Here is a 20,096-nt window from a genome sequence, read left to right on the forward strand (position 1 = left end):
AAAAATACAATAAACAAAATTAATTATTTTCAATGTAATTAATTTTACTCACAGAACACACTGTAATCCGAATCAAGCTTAATAAATTATTACTGATTATATATAAAATATAGCCTAAGTGAAAAAATAAATGCCAAAAGTCAACGTACTCTGATAAAAAAATCCTCCTGGAAGGGAAACCAGATACACAAATCGCCAAACGTTAAACAATAGAAAATACCATTAACAATTAAGTTGCTTTCAACAGGTCAAAAGTTGGCCTTCAAAGCGATTAAATATTGACGAAGAGATCACTGATATTGACGTAACCGCTTGTAACGAAGTGAGTGACGTCATTGCGAGGCCACCTAGCGGCCGTTGCTGGAAGCGCTACACGCAGAACTCGGCTCTGAAGATGGCGGAGGGGGAATTAAACGTCGACAGTCTCATTTCTCGGCTTCTTGAAGGTGAGCTGTTAGGAAATGAAGGCATTTTAACGTTTATATAAACATACCCGCTAATTAGCTACTTGTCGTGATCTGTTTTTCTGCTGGTGAATGGGAAATGTGCGCGTAAAGAGAGGGCTATCTGCGCCCTGTTTACAAACACGGCAGTGGCCCTGGGGTTTGGACAGCCTACATACCAGCGATGGGAGTTTCAGATTAGAGCTAACCTTGCCTTTATCTAGCGAAGCTGGGACGAGAAGTGAAGGCCTGTAGTTTTTTTTATTCAGCAGTTGTTAAAGAAACCGAGCAAATGTGAGAGAGGGCTGGACGATGCAGTGTCCGCTGCGTCGTTGACTTCAGGCGAATGTAACCGACGTAACGTTAATTCTGATTCTCCGTTCGACTCTCCTCATACTGTATTCACTATACAAGGTTACCGTGTGCTTACTCTTGATTAATGTTACCAGTGTGTTTTCTAAATCCTCCTATTAGTGTTACACTGAATTTGTTGTAATTGAATTGCACCGAATCTTACACATAATGGTACACTGTATGTTTACAGCGTTACGCCAGTCTCTTATCGCACTGTTTTTTCTCTTAGCAACGATTAACTTTAATTGTTTTCAGTTCTTATATTTATATTACACTGAGTATTACACTGAATCCTCTTCTTAATGAACCAATAAATGTTCTCTTAATAATATTAGACTGCATTCTTTTAGAAATGTTGCACTACGTTCCCTTTTATGACTTGACTTTGTTTTCTTCTTAGTAACATTACAGTGTTACATGGAATATAAGTTATAGTGTTCATTATCATTATGAAGAGGATTCAGTGTAACGTTGCTAAGAAGAATACAAAGTAATGTCATAAAGGGAATATAGCATAACCTTACTAAAAGAATACAATGTAACTTTATGAAAAGAATAGTGTTTTATTATGCAGTGGGTTCAGTGTAATGTTATATATATTTTTTCATAATGTTACATTGATCTTTTATCAACGTTAGGTTACAATCCCTTTGTGACATTACTTTGTATTCTCTTCAGTAATGTCACACTGAATTTGCGTCGTAATAATGCACACTAAATATTCTCTCTGTAACATTAAACTATATTCTCTTAGTAATGTTACACTTTATTTGCTCTTGTAAAGTAACTTTACTCTGTGTCTGCAAAAGTTCGCTTTATTTTCAGTATGTCAGAAGTGAATAATTAATGAAAGGAATGGTAATTTTGTTCTCTGTTACAGTGTATCATCTTCCTACCGTAAAATACATTTAAATCGGAACATCACATTCTACTTAACATGAATAATCTTTATAATAATTTATTATAATCTTCTGCAATCTGGTGTTTGGCCGCTTGGCTCTGTAATGGTTCCTGTACTGTAGACTGGATTGTTGGCTTTAATAAATGCCTTTTATAAATGCTGGAACCATTTACTAGCCTGTACATTAAATATTAGAGAGTTTTGTAAGTCATAGAAAGACAAATGTTTCTGTCTCTCTATCCTTGGTTATTTCTGTCCATCTCAGTGACTTCTGCTACTACACAAACTTCTGCTTTTCGGTTACTTTTGATAAAGGCAAGCACCGTGGATTATTGCACCACCCTAATAACCGATATGGCCTCGTGCCCGTCCATCTGTCCCAACACCCTCCTGCTGACCCTCACTCAGCAATGCCATCTGTGATTCTGTGTAACCTTAACGTCCCATTTTTCGCTTCTTCACACTTCGATTCTCATGGTCTCACAGACACATCTCTGTATGTTTCTCTCATGTTCCATCTGTGTCTCTCAATCACACTCCTCTGTCTGTGAAGATCAAGTGGCCTGCTGTCCCACGGTGATCGTCTAGTGACTGCCCGTCAGGACTTGGATAATCTTGTGGATTGCTCTAAAATGCTTTAGCGGGAAAGTGGATCAGTTTAGCTTGTCTGTGTCATTTTGTTCTTATGTATTGTTATGTAATGTGACCCTAACATGATAAATAAGGAATCAGAGCGATGAATTCGTTTTACGAATTGAAGTCGATTGCCACTCTGAACAAGTTGTTTCTGGCAAGCTCATAATCTAGCTCAGACTGGTCTGGACTGTGGCTTGTCAAACACATACACACAATCAGATTTTCCTTATGTTTAGTCATGCTGCAATAACAGGGACAATTCATCAATTCATAGACTTATACACACACACACACTTCAATCTGTACAAATGGCACCATGCTTGCAATCTCGTAAAGTGCTCTTCACTTTACTCACACACACAGTATTTGGGGTTACAGCATTCTTTTCAAAGAGTCTCCAACATTTCTGGTTTGTGTGGGATATTGTGAGGGTGGACGGCCTGAAGACTAAAATGGTTAGTGCTATTATATAACCGTAATCATGGCTGTAAGAAAAGAGCCCAACTTTTCCTTCTCTGTGTCATATATACTGTCTCTCAGCTATTCTACTTTTTTCTCCCCACACACACGGCACACACACTTTTCTAATTTGTCGTTCTCTTCGTCTCAGAGTGAATTATGGCTACAGGTTCTCGCTTGTAGTTTCTCATATGAAGTTCTTAGACAAACTGCTCTGCAAAATGGTTGTTTAACAGTCTCGACTGTGTTTGCCAAGGCGGGAACATTCCTGCAGAATTCCAGACACTCTCAAGATTCCCACTCACATAAACAGCAGAATTCACTGACATCACTATGTGAGCAAGACGTATGGAAATGTATTTATTATAAAATGTACACTAACATTTAAATGTTTGGGTTTGGTGTGATTTTTCAATGATTATGAATGTCTCTTATACTCACTAAGGTTGCTTTTTTTAACTTAAAAATATAGGAAAATGGTAATATTGTGAAAAATTATTACAATTTAAAATAAATAACTGTTTTCAATTTTAATGTATTTTAAAGCGTAATTTATTCCTTTGATGAAAATGCCGAATGTTCAGCAGCCATTACTTCAGTCTTCAGTGTAACGTGACATTCAGAAATCATTCTAATATGCTGATTTAATGTTCAAGAAATATTTGTTATCAATATCAATGTTGAAAACTGTTGTTCTGTTTAATATTTTCGTGGAAAACGTCATAAATGTTTTTTTCAGGATTCTTTGATTAAAAAATAACAGCATTTATATGAAAAAGATTTTTTTGTAACAATGTAAATTTAGGCCTGTCACGATAACAACTTTTTGTTGTGCGATATATTGCCCCAGAAATAATTGCGATAAATTATATTATTGTCATTTTAAAGACCATTTAATGCCACTGAACATATAATCATAATGTAACAGCATAATAATGCAAGAAGGCCTACACACTTTCAAATGACAACAAATTAAAACATTTTAAGAATATTTAGATAATTGAAATTAAGTATCAAAATATTAAATACCTTAAAAAAACTTGAATAAAAAATAAATAAACATTTTCTAACAAAAAGTGCAAAGTAACAAGTAGAAAAAAAGAAAAATGCACAAAGAACTTTTATGGAGATTTTTCCATCTACAGATTTTTCCCGGACATTCTTTTCTCTGTAAATTAAAGGTGCACACTATTGCTGAAAAACACAGTCACTACTCGGCAGTCAGATGTCCGTATGCACAAAGGCACAGATCCCTAAACAAGGCCATATCTGCAGATGAAACTTTTAGAAGCTTTTTTTCATGTGAACTAGCACCTCATGACTACACCACGTTATGTACAAGAAGCTGCAAAAGACACAGGCGCAAGTGGAATGTACAAAACATGGTGACATTAATTTAAGTAAATATAATGGGCAATATATTACGTCACCAAAAATGATTGAGGTCATGTACATATATTGCGCGATAAGTTGATATATTGATTATTGCGACATTCCTAGTAAAAGTATTTGTAATCTTTTTTCCATCAATTTAATACATCCTTGCTGAATAAAATTATTAATTTCTTAATGACCCCAAACTGTTGAATGGTAGTGTAAATCATAAGAAAATGTTCAAATAAAAGTATCATGATCAGTTAAATCAAAGTTGTGTGTGTTTTTATATATATTTATATTTGTCACATTAGACCCTGATTGGATAAAGGCACAGCAAGACTTTTGAATATTGACAAAGTCCACTTTGCAGCCTGTTCTTCTGGCCCACGTAGACAGGGAGAGACCTGTCTGATAAACATATGAAGTTACCAACCATGGTTTTAAATGTTTATAGTGGCTATCTGAAATGGTTACTATGGTAAAAGACCAGTTTGGAAAAAATCTAATTCAAATAATAAGCGCAGATTAATTCCTTGTATTCAATCAGAAATAAAACTAAATATATAGTTCTTCTCATAGATATCTAGCTTAACGAGCATAACTCTGAATGTCCTTCAAAGATTTCATGTCACAACAATCCAACCTTTGGCAAATCTAGTGGCTAGTTCTTCCGAAGTGCTCATGCAGCTCCTTATAAACATGCCATTGTTTCCAGGCATTAAAAATCTGATCAATCAGATCAGAGCCAGTTTGCCAGATTGTGAAAGTCTATTTTTGTGTACAATATGTTTCAGTGGATGACTGTATGATAAGTGGGCCAATATGAACATTGAGTGATTAGAAAATCCCACGTTTGACCCAGTTATTGAGGCTGCAATAAATTTGTCACACTTAGGAAATGATGTTAACTAGATATTAACAAATGTTGATGTCTACTGTTCCAGTGCGAGGATGTCGTCCTGGGAAGATCGTTCAGATGACGGAAGCAGAAGTTCGAGGACTCTGCATTAAATCTCGAGAGATCTTTCTCAGTCAGCCCATCCTGCTGGAGTTGGAGGCTCCACTTAAAATCTGTGGTAGGTTCGATACTCCCCTTTTTCAGAGTGGAGAACATTCCTTCCCCACTATCTCTTAAGATTTTGGAAACCAGCGTGTATGTAGAGCAGGTTATAAATATGAATGTAATGAGGATAGGTTTGAGGTCATTTCTCTTCTCTCTGTTGCACACCTGAGACCCGTGTGTGTGTGTGTGCGCGTGCATGTGTGCGTGTGCGTGTGCGTGCGCCAGAGTCATTAACTTGAATTTTGCATGTTGAGATCTTTAGGCCACTATTTTCTTTTCTTTTCTGAATCCTAATCTGACAAAATCCATATAACTATTGATTTATGATGTCTGTTTTATAACTCTCTGTCTCTAGGTGACATCCATGGCCAGTATACAGATTTGTTGAGGTTGTTTGAATATGGTGGTTTTCCACCGGAGGCGAACTATCTCTTTCTGGGTGATTATGTGGACCGAGGGAAACAATCTTTGGAGACCATCTGCCTCCTACTGGCCTATAAGATCAAATACCCCGAGAATTTCTTTCTCTTGAGGGGAAACCACGAGTGCGCCTCCATCAACCGGATCTATGGCTTCTATGATGAGTGTGAGCATCTGAGCATATGCATATATAAATACACCAAACGTTAACACAAACCCACACCAAATAATCTGAAATCATATTGATTTTTCACCCACTGAACAATCTTTCAGGTCATGAATCATACTTTATTGTTATGAATATGTAAATTTTTCTGTCGCAGGCAAGCGCAGGTTCAATATAAAACTCTGGAAGACTTTCACAGACTGCTTCAACTGCCTCCCAATTGCTGCCATCATAGATGAGAAGATTTTCTGTTGCCATGGAGGTGAGATCGGGTGAATGAAAGATGGATAGTTTTATAGAAGTGACTCTTGGCCTGATGAAATAGGTCAGAGCTGAGACTAAAAATATTAATGCATGCTCTTTGTTACACTTTTTCTGTGTGATGACTTGTCTTTTTTATGTCTGTCTTCTAGGTCTCTCTCCTGATCTGCAGTCAATGGAACAGATACGTCGGATTATGCGACCAACTGACGTCCCAGATACAGGTGTGTATGCACATATATTACAAAAACAAATACTTGTTTTAGGCCAATAAATCACTAATGTCTCAATTGTAAAATCTGACAAGCTTTGACATTTTCTTTATTAAAATATTTCCTGCAATTAAATTGTATACAGTGTACAGTGTTATTTTATAATTATTTATTATATGTATTATAGTTTACCTTTACATTTATGCATTTGTCAGACGTGTTTATCCAAAAAGACTGGTTGCATTCATGATACAAATTTTATCAGTTCTTGCTTTCCCTTTGAATCAAACATATGATCTTGTGTTGCTAGTGTCATGCTCTTCTTATTGAGTTACAGGGAGGCTATTTTTATAGCTAGTTTTTATTAACAGTTTAAATTAGCTTTTATTTTTAGATTTTCAGTTTTAGTTTTCATTTATTTCCAGCTTAAAATGTATTTCAGTTCGTCACCTAGTATAACATTACATTTACTTTTAATATTGGTTGACCACTAATAAAAACTTTTCGATGTAATGAAATATTATTACAGATACATATTCTCTGTCTCTCGGTCTTGCAGGGTTGCTGTGTGATTTGCTGTGGTCGGACCCAGATAAGGACGTTCAGGGATGGGGGGAGAACGATCGTGGCGTTTCATTCACTTTCGGTGCTGACGTAGTCAGCAAATTCCTCAACCGCCACGATCTGGACCTAATCTGCAGGGCGCATCAGGTACTAATTCATTTTAACCAGTCAGGATCCACTATCCATGTCGTAACTATGAAATAATTGTGGTTAAAGCTTCTTTATGTAGATCGTGTTTTAGTTTGTGCAGTGAGTGTGTCGTGTTTCGCAGGTGGTTGAAGATGGTTATGAGTTCTTTGCAAAGCGGCAGTTGGTCACTCTGTTCTCGGCGCCAAACTACTGTGGGGAGTTTGACAATGCCGGTGGAATGATGAGTGTGGATGAGTCACTCATGTGCTCTTTTCAGGTGTGTTATCATCCACACACACACACACATGCATTGCTCACAATGTATTCACACACTCTCTTTTCTCTCTCAGATCCTGAAGCCATCAGAAAAGAAGGCAAAGTATCAGTACAGCGGGGTCAACTCAGGGCGACCTGTGACCCCGCCCCGTACGGCCCAAGCCCCCAAGAAGAGGTGAGCGGCTCGCCACCCAGAACCACACCCTCCATCCCCACCACCTTCAGCAAACTACCCCTATCTGGGGCAGCTTTACCTTCCCAATTCCCCTCCGAAATCTCTCTACTCGCCCTGCCAAACTTCTTTCTCTTTTCTTAAAACTTGTGTACAGAAATGTTGCTGTGTCCAGGCGGATTCTCTTTTCTTTTGCTGTGCTTGTTTGTTTATTGGTATTTTAATAACATAAATAATAATAATAATACTTCTTTGGGAAGCAACTCTTGAGGTGCTCTACAAAAAACCCAGAGCAAAACACACACTCATTCTCTCACACGAAGATCTCAGTAGTGTCCTGATATATAAGCATTTTATTAAACTTTACTTCAGTATTCTTTGATTATTGAACATTAATGCTGATTCATAAAGAAAGAGTGACGATTGTAAGTATTTGAAGGTTGTTACACTAGGCTTTCACGCACACACAAACTCACACTTAACTCTGCCAGGGTGCTTGATCACAGGTCAGCAGATACTTTACATGAATACGGACACAATCCATTGTTGATAAACTAGGTCAATGTGGACAAAGCTAGAAAAGGGATTTTAACTCGGATACCGTGACATGCACACATTTTCACAGCTGCATTTACAAATGGCATTGCATGTTCTGTTTTCTTAATACCTTTGGGATTTACAGTGAAACTCTATAGACCTCTGTTTAATGTGCTGTTTTTATGTCTTACGATAGTAATAATTCAGGAGAAAAGTGTCACGGCATAACACTTAACACTTGCATGACCCTTGTACATGTCGGTAATAACCTGTCTGAAACAGTGTAATCCACCAGCCATTTTTTCATTGGATAACAAGACAGCTGACACAAATAGAGTATTTGTTCAATATTAAAGAATTGTACTTGTTTGAAGTTCCCCAACATCATTTAGAAGGTTAAAACTGATTCTGTTGGATTTGTTTAAGAGCTTATTACCTAAAAGAGTAACACATGTGACTAAACAATGCATTTCCTCATATTCCTGATATTCACCTGTCATAATTCATTCTTTTTTTAATGTTTTTATTTTTGTGTTGCTGTTTACTACTTCTCCTTAATTTATTTCCAAATGTTTGGAAAGCTATCAAAAGTGTTCTAAAAGCAGTTCATGAGTTTTGTATAAGTGGGCTTCAAACTTAATAAATGGAAGAAAACTCTCTTTGCCTTCTCTGTGTTTGTGACCCTTAGCAACCGTATAAATAACAGGCTAATTAAAGTGGCGGAGACCATAGTTCTGGATGCTACTCAGCAGAATTTTTCCAAGTGATTCATTAAAATAAGCAGCTCTGTAACTCGCCAGTGCTGGAAAATGTGCACGAGGACAATCTGTGGTCTGTTGCCATGGCTACTCCGGCAATGCAGGGTCCGGCTCTATTTCAATGCAGCCGAAAGCAGACAATGAGCTAAAATTGTGTTCAGTTAATTGAAGCAGTTATATAGGATTGATTTGTCTTCGTTATTCCCTTATTATTCATCAAATTTATTTATAGACACCTTTATAGACCGAGATTACATTCGGATTCAAAATTCCTCTTTAATTTAATTGCCCAACTCAAGGTGGACTTTAGTGTAGTTAATCATTAGTGTTTGATCGCAAGGTTATGACCTTGTTCCCTCTGAGCATCCATCAGTGTGCAGCGTCTTCTCCACCGCTTTAGCCCTTACAGAAGCTGTAATCCAGTTCCAGGCTGTGTTCACTGCCCTTCTGAGTGGCTCATCAAAGAGGCAGCCACACAGAAGGAGGCAGGGCAGGACTACGTGCAGTTCTGCCAGGAGCCAGACAAACAGCAGGAAGAGGCCGGCTGTCAGCAGCTGGAGTGCGACACTATCTGCACAGATCTCACTCAGCCAACAACCTAGCTTGCTGTTTCTCAGCAACTGAACCAGCCTGCAGTCTCTGATCATGTTCTGTGAGGTGAAAGAGACTGATAAGTGACAGGCAGGCCCAGTCTGCACAGCTTCTAATGTGTGTTTCTTTATTACCTGTTGGTCTTGAGTTGAAAGCTGAGATCTGTTAGATGTCTCCATGCAGACCTCATTGCCTCCTGGTGAAATTCTTCTCTTAGCACAATCTGTTCTTATGCGAAATCTCTTCTCCATGATCAGGCTTCTTGCATAGAACATTTTATTTCATTAGTAAATCTATTAACAGCTGTGTTCTTATAAAGTTAAGCACTAATGCACATGAATGCTTCTGGTCCTAAAATCTTATTTTTGCTATAACTCTTGGGTAAGCAAGTGAACAATAAAATCACTGGCAAACATTCAGACAATAGTAGTTTAACTGAAAGTCTTTTTTAACTTCTCAGGATCATTTATACCTATACGTATGTGTGTGTGTGTGTGTCTTGTTTTGCAAATGTTATAAATGTATTAATTACAGTATTTGTTGGCTAAAACAGTTGTTTGATATTTTGTAGGCTACCATTTGCATTTGGTTGTTTTTATTATTTCATTGTTTAATGTCAGGTTTCATAACGCATATACTGTGACAACATGGTCCTCTATGTTAAAGTATGTGTCAATAAAGAAAATAAATAAAGCGTGACAACTAGCCCTGTAACTATTTCATAAAATATATTCTCTTAAAGTAATCTTTCATTTTAAAGTCTCACCAACAGATCATAACATTCATATATTACAACATAAACACACAAGTAAAAAATATATAACTTTGTTTTATATATTTTTTACAGTCAAACCTAAATTTATTCAGACACGTTCAACATTTCACACATTATCACAGGTTATTCGCTATCGTTTAGAAAATGGTCTGTGTCAGACCAAATTCATCTTGATAATGACAGATAAAAAAGTTTAAAAAGACAAAACATGGTCAGGTCAAAGTGTCTGAATAATTTTTGGTCCCAATTTTTTTTTTATCAATTTTACTGGTAGTTCACTGTATGAAGAATTGTTTTGGTATAATATGTGACAGTTTTCTTTATTTTGCTATCCTCACTTACATAAATGAACTATAGTGTCTTGCACCCAACAAAAACATCAAAAATTATATCTGGTGTCTGAATAAATTTTGGTTTGAGTGTATATATATATATATACATACAGTATACATATTTTTTTGTATAAAAGTGCTCAAATAATCAGCATACCTGAACGAAAGGATCTGTTATTTTACCTCTTAAGGAATGTGCTGTCTCAATCAGGAAAGAAACTGTTTTTAACAGTTTAAATGAAAACAGTTCTCTACACTGATACTCTTCGATTATTATATTATATTATATTATATTATATTATATTATATTATATTATATTATATTATATTATATTATATTATATTATATTATATTATATTATATTATATTATATTATATTATATTATATTATATTATATTATATTATATTATATTATATTATATTATATTATATTATATTATATTATATTATATTATATTATATTATATTATATTATATAGAAAATACACTTAATAGTATTGAAAAGTGCGTGTCCTCCAGGTCAGCAGGGGGCAACAGCGCGATTAGCTTGTCTATAGCGGATGTGTATGTGTCATCCCAAACTCACAGCACACAATAACACACTGACACCTCAGATGGATCTTCTGACCCGCTCGGGTCCAAAAAACCACTCAACACCCTCACAAACTTCACTGACAGGCTTATAAACACACTAAGAGTCGGTTCGTGCACCGGGCGGAGGGTTTATGTCGTAGAATCCGCAGGTTTTGGGTCCGGTTCCGCCCGAAACATGTCCTGCTGTCTGCTGGATTTCGGCCGGGTCCAGGAGCTCAGACAGGTGCGAGACTTTCTCTTCCAAAAGCACAACAACGCTGGACCCGAGGAAGAGAAAACACGAGCAGGTACTGCTGGAGTTAGTATGCCTAAAGTCCAGTTTAATGATGGTTCTCCTGCATTGCGCTTGTTCAGTGATTTATGGGTGTCAGTTCGGGTGTGTGGGGTTCGGCCTGGATGGTTGGTAGAGTTGGAAAGTTGTTTTTGATAGGTAAAAGCAGAATAACACAGTCATGAGCTGTGTGTGTTGGGTTTTGTTTTGCATACATTACGGAAACTACAATGTCCCCACAACGATAGTAAAACGACATGATTAACTTACTAAATAATGTTTTAATTAAAACATATAAATGCAGAACGATTTGCGTGAGGCTTAGATTTAGAGTTAAAGGATATAAAATATACTGTTTTATACTGAGCTAATAATAAACCAATTGCATGTGTGTTTTTTGAAAAAGAATAAAAAATAGTAAAAAGTGAATTGTCTGACTGTGATGCAGAATAACTTATTCACTCTCTGTAGAGAGAGAGAGAGAGAGAGAGAGAGAGAGATGTAGGGAGGTGTATTTGCCCTTGGTGAATGAGTCATCCTGCAGAAAGGTCCTGAAACACATGACTGCGTTAGAGACAGTGAATGAACGAAAGACAAACAGAGAAAGACGAAGAGAAAAGAAAAAGGAAAGGGTATATTGAGAGTTTGTAAGTAAGATACATCTTGCATTCATGATTTTGTCGTGCGATTTGTGTCAAAACACTTGACCATAGAGATGTAAGAGAGAAATGAGCATGCAGGGGATGGAAAAGAGAGAGTGTGTATGAACTCTCACAGAGGTTGAAGGACACCAGATCGAGCCGACTGACTGTTTAATGTGAATAGATTCATCCTTGCTGACCACATAATTTACAGCACATCCTTTTCTCTTTCTCTAGAGAATGAGTTAACGTGGGATGACTCAGACTGGGGCTCTTGGGAAAATCCTGATGGTAAAGAGGATGGAGCTCAGGTTTGTATTATAAGATTGGTACACCGAAAAAAAGAAAATTAATGTCATTTACTCAACGAAATGTCATTCTAAACCTGTATGTTATTATTTTTCTGTGGAAGACAAAAGTAGAAATTTTGAAGAATGTATGCACCCCTCTTTTCCATATAATGACCACAAAATAACAGAAATGCACCATAAAAAATTCTGCATGTTCTTCTCTTAGGCTGAGGAGGAGGAGCAGCAACAGACCGCCCCCTGGCTACAGAACTGTGTGATGTCTCTCTCGCCCTGCTCAGATTTGCTGGTCATCGCTCGAGAGCATAAAGCCACATTTCTCTCTGGTATACACATAGTAGTGATTAATCTATTCTTTATTGATGATTGGTTATTGATTGGCATAACTCGTATGTGAATTGATTGATTGGCAGCTAAGTGGCGGACAGATGAGAGTGGGCAGGAGGAAATGACCCTCTCTGTGACCTGGAGTGGAACGCTGAGCGCCGAGGAGGGGTGAGAGACCGAAGAGGAGAGGGGAGGGTCAGGATTGGATGGTTTTATGGGAAAAACCATGAAGGGTTTTAATCCCTCAAAGAAGAAAGAATATGTTACAAGACAGAAACGAAGGACTAAGCAATATTATGTGTAATGGAGTTTGTAGATGTTTAAAAAAAAACATGTCTATTATAAGGAGGATTGTAAAAAGTGGAAAGATAAGAGGCAGAAGAACAAAAATAAAGAGTGGTAAAAATCTGTTTGATTGTTTTTTTGGGGGGGTTTTTTGTTCACCGGTTTTAAATTTTTTTGTCTGTTCTTTCCACAGGGAGTGTATCTGTAGTGTTATTTGTATTCCACTGGCCAGCCAGAAGAGGTAAGAACATCACACTCACATACACACTCCTGTATACAGTGACAGTAAAGCCTTCTATTTTGTTGCAAAAGTAAATTGTAACAAAATAAATGCTTCTTTCTGTTTATCTAAGAATCCTAAAAAAATTCATCACACGTTCCAAGTCAAGTCAAGTCACCTTTATTTATATAGCGCTTTTAACAATACAGATTGTGACAAAGCAACTGAACAGCATTAATTAGGAAAATAGTGTCAATAATGCAAAATGACAATAGTAAACACTCATTTTTCAGTTAAAGACAGTTCATCATTGAATTCAGTGATGTCAACATCCAGCTCAGTTTAAATAATATCTTTGCAATTATGTCAACGATAACGCTGGAAATGAAGTGTCTAGTTCCACAAAAATATTAAGCAGCACAACTGTTTTCGAAATTGAAAATAATGAGAAATGTTCCTTGAGCACCAAATCTGCATATTAGTATGATTTCTGAAGGATCATGTGACACTGAAGACTGGTGTAATGGCTTAAAATAGAAAACAGATGTTTCATTTATAATAATATTTCACAATATTACTATTTTTGCTATAATTTGGATAAAATAAATGCAGACTTGATGAGCATAAGAGACTTCTTTCAGAAACATTAAAAAAATCTTACCAACCTGAAATGGTAATGTCTGTGCTCGTTATGTGTTTATGTGTTTAGGAGTTCTACTGGCCGGCCTGATTGGACCTGTGTTGTGGTTGGATTCAGCTCAGGTTATGTCCGTTTCTACACAGAGGTACCGTGATGTTTTCTGACCTATGAACTCACCAGCTGAATTCAGACTAATGCATCGATATGTTTAATAAACAATCAAATGTCATATTTAATCAAAACTAGACCAGTATCAGCACAGCAGACAATCCACTGGTTTAATCCACCATTTATGTGTGTGTGTGTGTGTGTGTGTGTGTAGAGTGGTGTTCTTCTGTTGGCCCAATTGTTGCATGAAGATCCTGTGCTGCAACTGAAGTGCCGCACCTATGAGATACCACGTCACTCTGGAGTAACAGAACAGGTACAGATACCTCTTACGCTGACTTGATGTATTTAGTTCTGCACAAAGCATGTGTTAAGCAATTGTTAGCGAGGTTAAACATGACATCTTAGCTTAAACAGTGGATCAAACTCAGTCTGCCTACTCTGATGACGTTCTGATCAGATGATGAAATGTCTGTTTCTCTATCAGCATGAGGAGCTCAGTATTTTGTACCCAGCAGCCCTTGTCACCATCGATGGCTTTAGCCTCTTCCAGTCTTTACGTGCCTGTCGAAACCAGGTTGCCAGAGGTATGAGAGAGAGAGACATTGACCAGGTTATCATGTGACCAGTAGTCCCTAACTTATTTTTAATTTAGTCTCTCATGTTATTTGTTTTCACCCGTTTTATTCTCTGCATCTGTTTCTTTACCTTTCAGCTGCAGCAGCAGGAAGTGATGTCATCCAGCCTCCACCACTGGCCTATAAGAAGTGGGGCCTGCAAGACATGGACACAATTACAGACCATTCCAGCATAGGTAAAAGAGTTCTTAACTCTTACGGGGGTTTTTTATCCTTCAGAAATCATTCTAATATGCTAATGTGGTGCTCAAGAAACACTTTTTATTATTATCAGTGTTAAAACTGTAGGGCTGCTCAATATTTTTTGTGGAAAACGTGATACATTTTTTCAAGATTCTTTGATGAATAGAAAGTTCAAAAGAGCAACATTTTGAACATTTGAAATAGAAATATTTTGTAATATTATAAATGTTGTTTTTTCTGACACATTTAATCAGTTGAAAGCATCATTGCTTATTAATTTCTTTAAAAAAAAGAATTACTGATGCTAAACTTTTGAATTGCAGTGTAAGGTAATGTCTTTCTCTTTCAGGTATTACTACTCTCAGTGTGTTTGATCAGATGAAAAATGCATCTATGCTAGGAGGATTTCATGCTTCGGTTAAAGGAAGCCCTCCTGCTATGAGTCAGTATATCACAGTGGGAGGTGGACCCTACACTGGGTTCTACTATGCTATCGAGGTACAAACAAACACACACACATATCTTTTTCTAGGTGTTGTTGGTGTTTGTGGCTTGTTTGTTGTTGTTCTTGTTGATTATGGCCATTTTTCCTCTCTCTCTCATCTCAGGGTAGTTCTCAGCCTCTTCTCTCCCATGTGGCTCTGGCTGTGGCCAGCAAACTCACATCAGCTCTGTTCAGTGCTGCCAGGTCTGTGTGTCTGGATTATTTTAACTCTTGGCTCTTATTAGCACTGACCTGTCATGTTCAGTCTCACTCCATGTTTATTCATTCTTGGTCTCAGTCACTCTCTCTTGATCTTCCTCTTTAGTGGCTGGTTGGGATGGAAGAGTAAAAATGAAGAGGAGTCAGTGCAGAAACAGAAGCCAAAAGTGGAGCCGGCCACAGCCCTTCCTGTTAGGTAACTTTATGTACAGTCAACTACCTCCCATCATGCACATCATTGCCTTTTAAATTCTTGTAATCATATACACACAATAAAAAAAATAAAAACTCATTTAAGAGCACAATTTCATTTTTCGGCTTGCTTCAGGTTTGGTCTTCCAGATTCTCGCCGGCATGGCGAATCTATCTGTCTCTCTCCATGTAACACTATGGCCGGAGTCACAGATGACTTTGGCAGAGTCACGCTGCTGGATGTGGCACGAGGCATCGCTATCAGGATGTGGAAGGGTGAGCAGTGTAGCACGACTAATGAAGTCTGATTTGCGAACAGGCATCTTATGACCCTGTTCCTATTAAATTGCACAAAACAACATGTGACTCACGGGATTTGAATCAGTGTGATGAATGCTTCACTTAACAAATGCACACAAAGCATCACAGCTGTTACTTAAATCAGTATCATTACGGACGGTTTGTCTATATGACAGTTTGTATTGAAAAGTTACACATTTACATTTAAAAAAATCTTTTTAAACATTAAAACATTAAAAAGTATCACGGTTTCATATTAAGCAGCACAATTTCCTTATAATAAGAAATGTTTCTTTAATTATTTATGAAATATCCTGTGACACTGAAGACTGGTGTATTATTACAATAATATTGCCTTGCTGAGCATGAGATATTTCTTTCAAAAATATTAAAAAAGAACGTTTGCCCCCAAATTTTGAACTTTAGTGTATATAAACAATATTGTTTTTACATAATATCTGTATTATGTGCATGCAGGCTATCGTGACGCTCAGCTCGGATGGGTGCAGGTGTCAGAAGCTCGTGGGGAGAGAGATCTAGCCACATCTCCTTCTATGCCCCGCCGGCATGCCCAATTTCTGGTGATTTATGCCCCACGTAGGGGCATTTTAGAGGTGTGGGGAACTCAACATGGACCACGGGTAGGGGCTTTTACTGTGGGCAAACACTGCAGGTACATACTCGCACACAAAAACTAAAAACCACACTCTCAGTTGCTACCATCTGAAAATGCATATTCATTCATGTTTCTCTCTTTCAGGTTGCTGTATGCAGGTCACAGGTTAATGGGTGTGAACAGTGTAACCAGTCAAGGCTGGCAAATCCACACACAACAAGTGTGTCTGTTTGACCCAGTTAATGGAGCCCTGAGAGCCGTCACAATACCATTCCACCTGGCACTCAGGTACACAATCATACATAAATATTCATGAAGGTGTGCACATTAATATTCACAAACACACACACAATGCAGGTTAGTGCAAATGCATCTGTTCTGTGTTGGTCAGTGATAAAAAGAGCGAGCGCGCTAAAGACATGCACCTGCTGAGGAGACTCACCACTCTTCTGAGGAGCAGGGAGGTGGAGCCAGGTCAGACCTACCTCATTAATATTCATGATAGACCATGCATATACATGAAACACCTTCAAGTTGTCATCCATAACATTTTTAAAGAACCACTACTCAATGTTGTCTTTTAGTTCTGTTGCACTGATGTGTTCACATGTTTGAGTTGGCCTGTAAACTTTGATTGACAGGTCTGCTTGAGAGTGAAGCACAAAGTGTGTTACTGGACATTAAACATCCAGCTATTAAGAAACAGGTTTGTAATACAGACATATACAGTGGGGAAAAAAAGTATTTAGTCAGCCACCAATTGTGCAAGTAAATATGTTATATATGTTAACAAATTCTTTAATGAAATATCTGATTGATTGACAGGCTCTGGAGTCACTTCTGTCCAATAAGAATGCACCAGTGTCCTGTTTGACCAATGTTACTCGTGCATTATTGGCTAGCCTGAAAGAACAAGGTAACACCCTCGGGCATAGTGTATTTTTTTATATTTAAACACTTATGTCAATGTTTAATCTGTTTTTCATGTGTGTTTGTATTAGATCCTGAAGCAGTGGACGAGTCGTTGCTGCAGTTTTGTTCATCCCAGCTCAAACTTCTCCAGCTCTACACAGACGTTCAATTACTGCACACACCAGATACATCACCCACTGAGCCAGAACATGTGAGTAATACAGACACTATCTAGTTGACCTAAACTAATGTATCCTCTTCACACTAGGATTTGAACTAAAGGCTTCTCCTTTCCATACAGCCGTCGTTTTCTGGCATTGAGGAGGATCTTGCTCGTGTTGGCCCAGTCCTGCAGCGTTACACAGAGATGAACTCTCGGCCTTGCGTCTCATTTGCTCAAGACTCAAGTGGGCCACTGCCAGTCCGAACATTTCTGTCTCAATTGGAGTGGGTGAATGGAGAGCTCAGAGTGATTAAACAACCTGATACTGATTGGACCCAACTGGGTAAAACTGGATATTTATTTCATTGTGCATTTGTATGCTTTTTTAAGTGTCATAAATGTTTACATTTTGTTTAAGTATTTATTTTAAGGATGCACAAAATATTGGTACCACACTGATTATCAACTAAATTTCCCCTATTTTTACATTTAGATAAGACTGTTTGCGTCATCTAACACTCACTTAAAGTTTTCATAAAATGAAATTTCACCATGTCTATTTTCCAAATGCATGTTATAGATCTTATTGCGAACAATTCATTTGTACGTTTCATTTTTTTAAAAGTTACCTATACATTTTTAATAAAAATGTCATAACTGGACCCCTGCATGTTCACACTTATCTCCCTACAAGAGTGCTACATTTGAGTGTAATGTCGCTACTTCTCTTTCATCACAACTTTGAAGTTCATCTTTAAAAACATTCATTTAATAACACTGTTAAATGTAATCTTTAGCAAACCTCAAAATGATTATCAATTTTTCATGTTGAATGTTATGATGTTGTGCACTCATTTGTAGCATTTCAAATTTTAGTAGTTAATGTTTTAGTTTTGATTTATTTAAACAAAATAGTGTAGAATTTTCTGTACTATCAGTTACTGGCAATAACATGAAAATAATTTGTATCATTCTAAATATTAGTATTGGTGCATCACAAATGTGATTTTTGTATGCATTTCAGGTAGTTTCCTGTTCTGGGGTTGTCTGTCTGGTCAGAGTCCTTTACAAAGAGTTTGTGAGACTCTGCAGGAAAGTGGCATCAGCCCTCAGCAGCTACTGGTAAGCGATATAAAGAGAAAAAAGGAAGGGGTTGGAATGGTTAGAATAGAACCTGAATTTGCTTAAATGCAATTTATGCTTTTTTTTATGTCTCTCTGGCAGTCTTTGCTCTTGTCAGTTTGGCTGAACAAAGAGAAGGATGTACTGAAGTACTCAGATGCCGTCTCACACCTGGGCACGCTGCTGTCCACCCTCAGCTCCATGAAAGGTCTTTAACGTCATTTGTGAGAGAAATCAACCTGTTTATTTTTATCCAGTATATTAACTTTTTAATTGTGCGCATGTGTATATCAGGAGCGGTGGATGAGTCATGGGACGGCCAGTGTGTCTCGCCCTGGTGGCAGCAGGTGCGCACAGCTTGTGTTCAGTCTGAGAGCGCTGCCGCCGCACTACTGGCTGCTCTAGTCGCTCATCGTGTAGCCAAGAATGCCATTACCAGGCTGGGAGAGAGCAAGGTGTGTGTGTGGGTGGGTGTTTTCTGTATCTGTAGAGTTAGTGCAGTATGTGTGTAACTCTCTCTCTCTCTGTGCAGTTTCAGGAGGAGTGGGAATGTGTTTCTCTGGAGTTGGAGCAGTGGGTGGTGTGTATAAAGCAGTTGGAGGATGTTCTTGCTCTGCAAACACTGCTCTGCCTGCCATCTCCTCAGGGCTCTACAGGTGGCGCTGTTACACGCTGCTCGGTCAAAACACTATTAGAAAGTGGCAGAGGTACATAAACTACTGTTCCAAAGTTTTGGGTCAGTCAGAGTTTTTTTTTTTAATACTTTTAATTAATACTTTTATTTAGCAAAGATGCATTAAATTGATAAAGGTTTTATTCATTAAAGGGGTCATATGATGCAATTTAAATTTTTCCTTTCTCTTTGAAGTGTTACAAGCTCTTGGTGCATAAAGAAGATCTGTAAAGTTGTAAAGACTAAAGTCTCAAATCCAAAGAGATATTCTTTATAAAAGTTAAGAGTCAACCACGCCTACCTAAAGCAGCTCATTCTAACACGCCCCCACATGTCTATGTCACGAAGATTTGCATAATGCCACCCAAATGTTCACGCAAAGAAAGAAGGCGTAACTTTTATTCTCACTGTAGTATTGTTGCTGCTGCCATGTCGAGACGCTGTGTTTCGTTGTGAAAGCGAAACTACTTTGTTTCGCCGGATCGGCTTTCACCGTGGAGTCCAGCCCGGGGTCGTCACATGTGGTTGCCGCAAGCCCGCCGGCCGCTCCTTCGTCGAATCCGCCGGCCACCGCTCACTCTAGCCCGCCATGTGTTTTGTTGTGAAAGTGAAACTACTTTGTTTGGTCTTCCAAAAGAGGACACGACTAGAAATCAGTGGTTAAGTTGTATTTACAACACTGTTCCAGAACACTTCAACCCAAATATTCAGATGTGTGCAGCGCATTCTATGGAGGACCGTTTCCTGATCCTGGAAGAGTAGACTACAATGC

General features: G+C 37.9%; 2 protein-coding genes across 3 annotated transcripts in view; both read left to right on the forward strand.

The window, feature by feature from the left end:
- The first annotated feature begins 348 nt into the window (after positions 1-348).
- On the forward strand, positions 349-8,076 carry LOC107582864 (serine/threonine-protein phosphatase PP1-beta catalytic subunit). Its single transcript, XM_016268883.1, has 8 exons — positions 349-446; positions 5,115-5,246; positions 5,589-5,819; positions 5,977-6,081; positions 6,233-6,304; positions 6,852-7,003; positions 7,128-7,262; positions 7,336-8,076. Exons 1-8 carry the CDS (start codon positions 395-397, stop codon positions 7,438-7,440), a joined length of 984 nt encoding a protein of 327 aa, XP_016124369.1. The 5' UTR covers positions 349-394; the 3' UTR covers positions 7,441-8,076.
- Positions 8,077-10,970: 2,894 nt separating this feature from the next.
- Positions 10,971-20,096, forward strand: part of LOC107582873 (rab3 GTPase-activating protein non-catalytic subunit-like) — a 14,961-nt gene continuing 5,835 nt past the window's right edge. For both annotated transcript variants that reach the window (XM_016268895.1, XM_016268902.1), the window contains exons 1-24: positions 10,971-11,309; positions 12,172-12,245; positions 12,451-12,568; positions 12,656-12,737; positions 13,048-13,095; positions 13,784-13,859; positions 14,037-14,138; positions 14,310-14,409; positions 14,538-14,636; positions 14,993-15,141; positions 15,252-15,331; positions 15,453-15,542; positions 15,675-15,814; positions 16,316-16,511; positions 16,599-16,742; positions 16,846-16,928; positions 17,096-17,160; positions 17,280-17,370; positions 17,456-17,577; positions 17,668-17,872; positions 18,554-18,651; positions 18,754-18,859; positions 18,946-19,106; positions 19,184-19,358. In XM_016268895.1, the coding sequence (XP_016124381.1) occupies positions 11,198-11,309; positions 12,172-12,245; positions 12,451-12,568; positions 12,656-12,737; positions 13,048-13,095; positions 13,784-13,859; positions 14,037-14,138; positions 14,310-14,409; positions 14,538-14,636; positions 14,993-15,141; positions 15,252-15,331; positions 15,453-15,542; positions 15,675-15,814; positions 16,316-16,511; positions 16,599-16,742; positions 16,846-16,928; positions 17,096-17,160; positions 17,280-17,370; positions 17,456-17,577; positions 17,668-17,872; positions 18,554-18,651; positions 18,754-18,859; positions 18,946-19,106; positions 19,184-19,358 (2,716 nt within the window). In that variant the 5' untranslated portion in view covers positions 10,971-11,197. The remainder of the gene's footprint in view (positions 11,310-12,171; positions 12,246-12,450; positions 12,569-12,655; positions 12,738-13,047; positions 13,096-13,783; positions 13,860-14,036; positions 14,139-14,309; positions 14,410-14,537; positions 14,637-14,992; positions 15,142-15,251; positions 15,332-15,452; positions 15,543-15,674; positions 15,815-16,315; positions 16,512-16,598; positions 16,743-16,845; positions 16,929-17,095; positions 17,161-17,279; positions 17,371-17,455; positions 17,578-17,667; positions 17,873-18,553; positions 18,652-18,753; positions 18,860-18,945; positions 19,107-19,183; positions 19,359-20,096) is intronic.

The sequence above is a fragment of the Sinocyclocheilus grahami genome, unplaced genomic scaffold (genome assembly GCF_001515645.1).
Source record: "Sinocyclocheilus grahami isolate Dianchi unplaced genomic scaffold, SAMN03320097.WGS_v1.1 scaffold4.1, whole genome shotgun sequence".
In the NCBI taxonomy this organism is placed as follows: domain Eukaryota; kingdom Metazoa; phylum Chordata; class Actinopteri; order Cypriniformes; family Cyprinidae; genus Sinocyclocheilus; species Sinocyclocheilus grahami.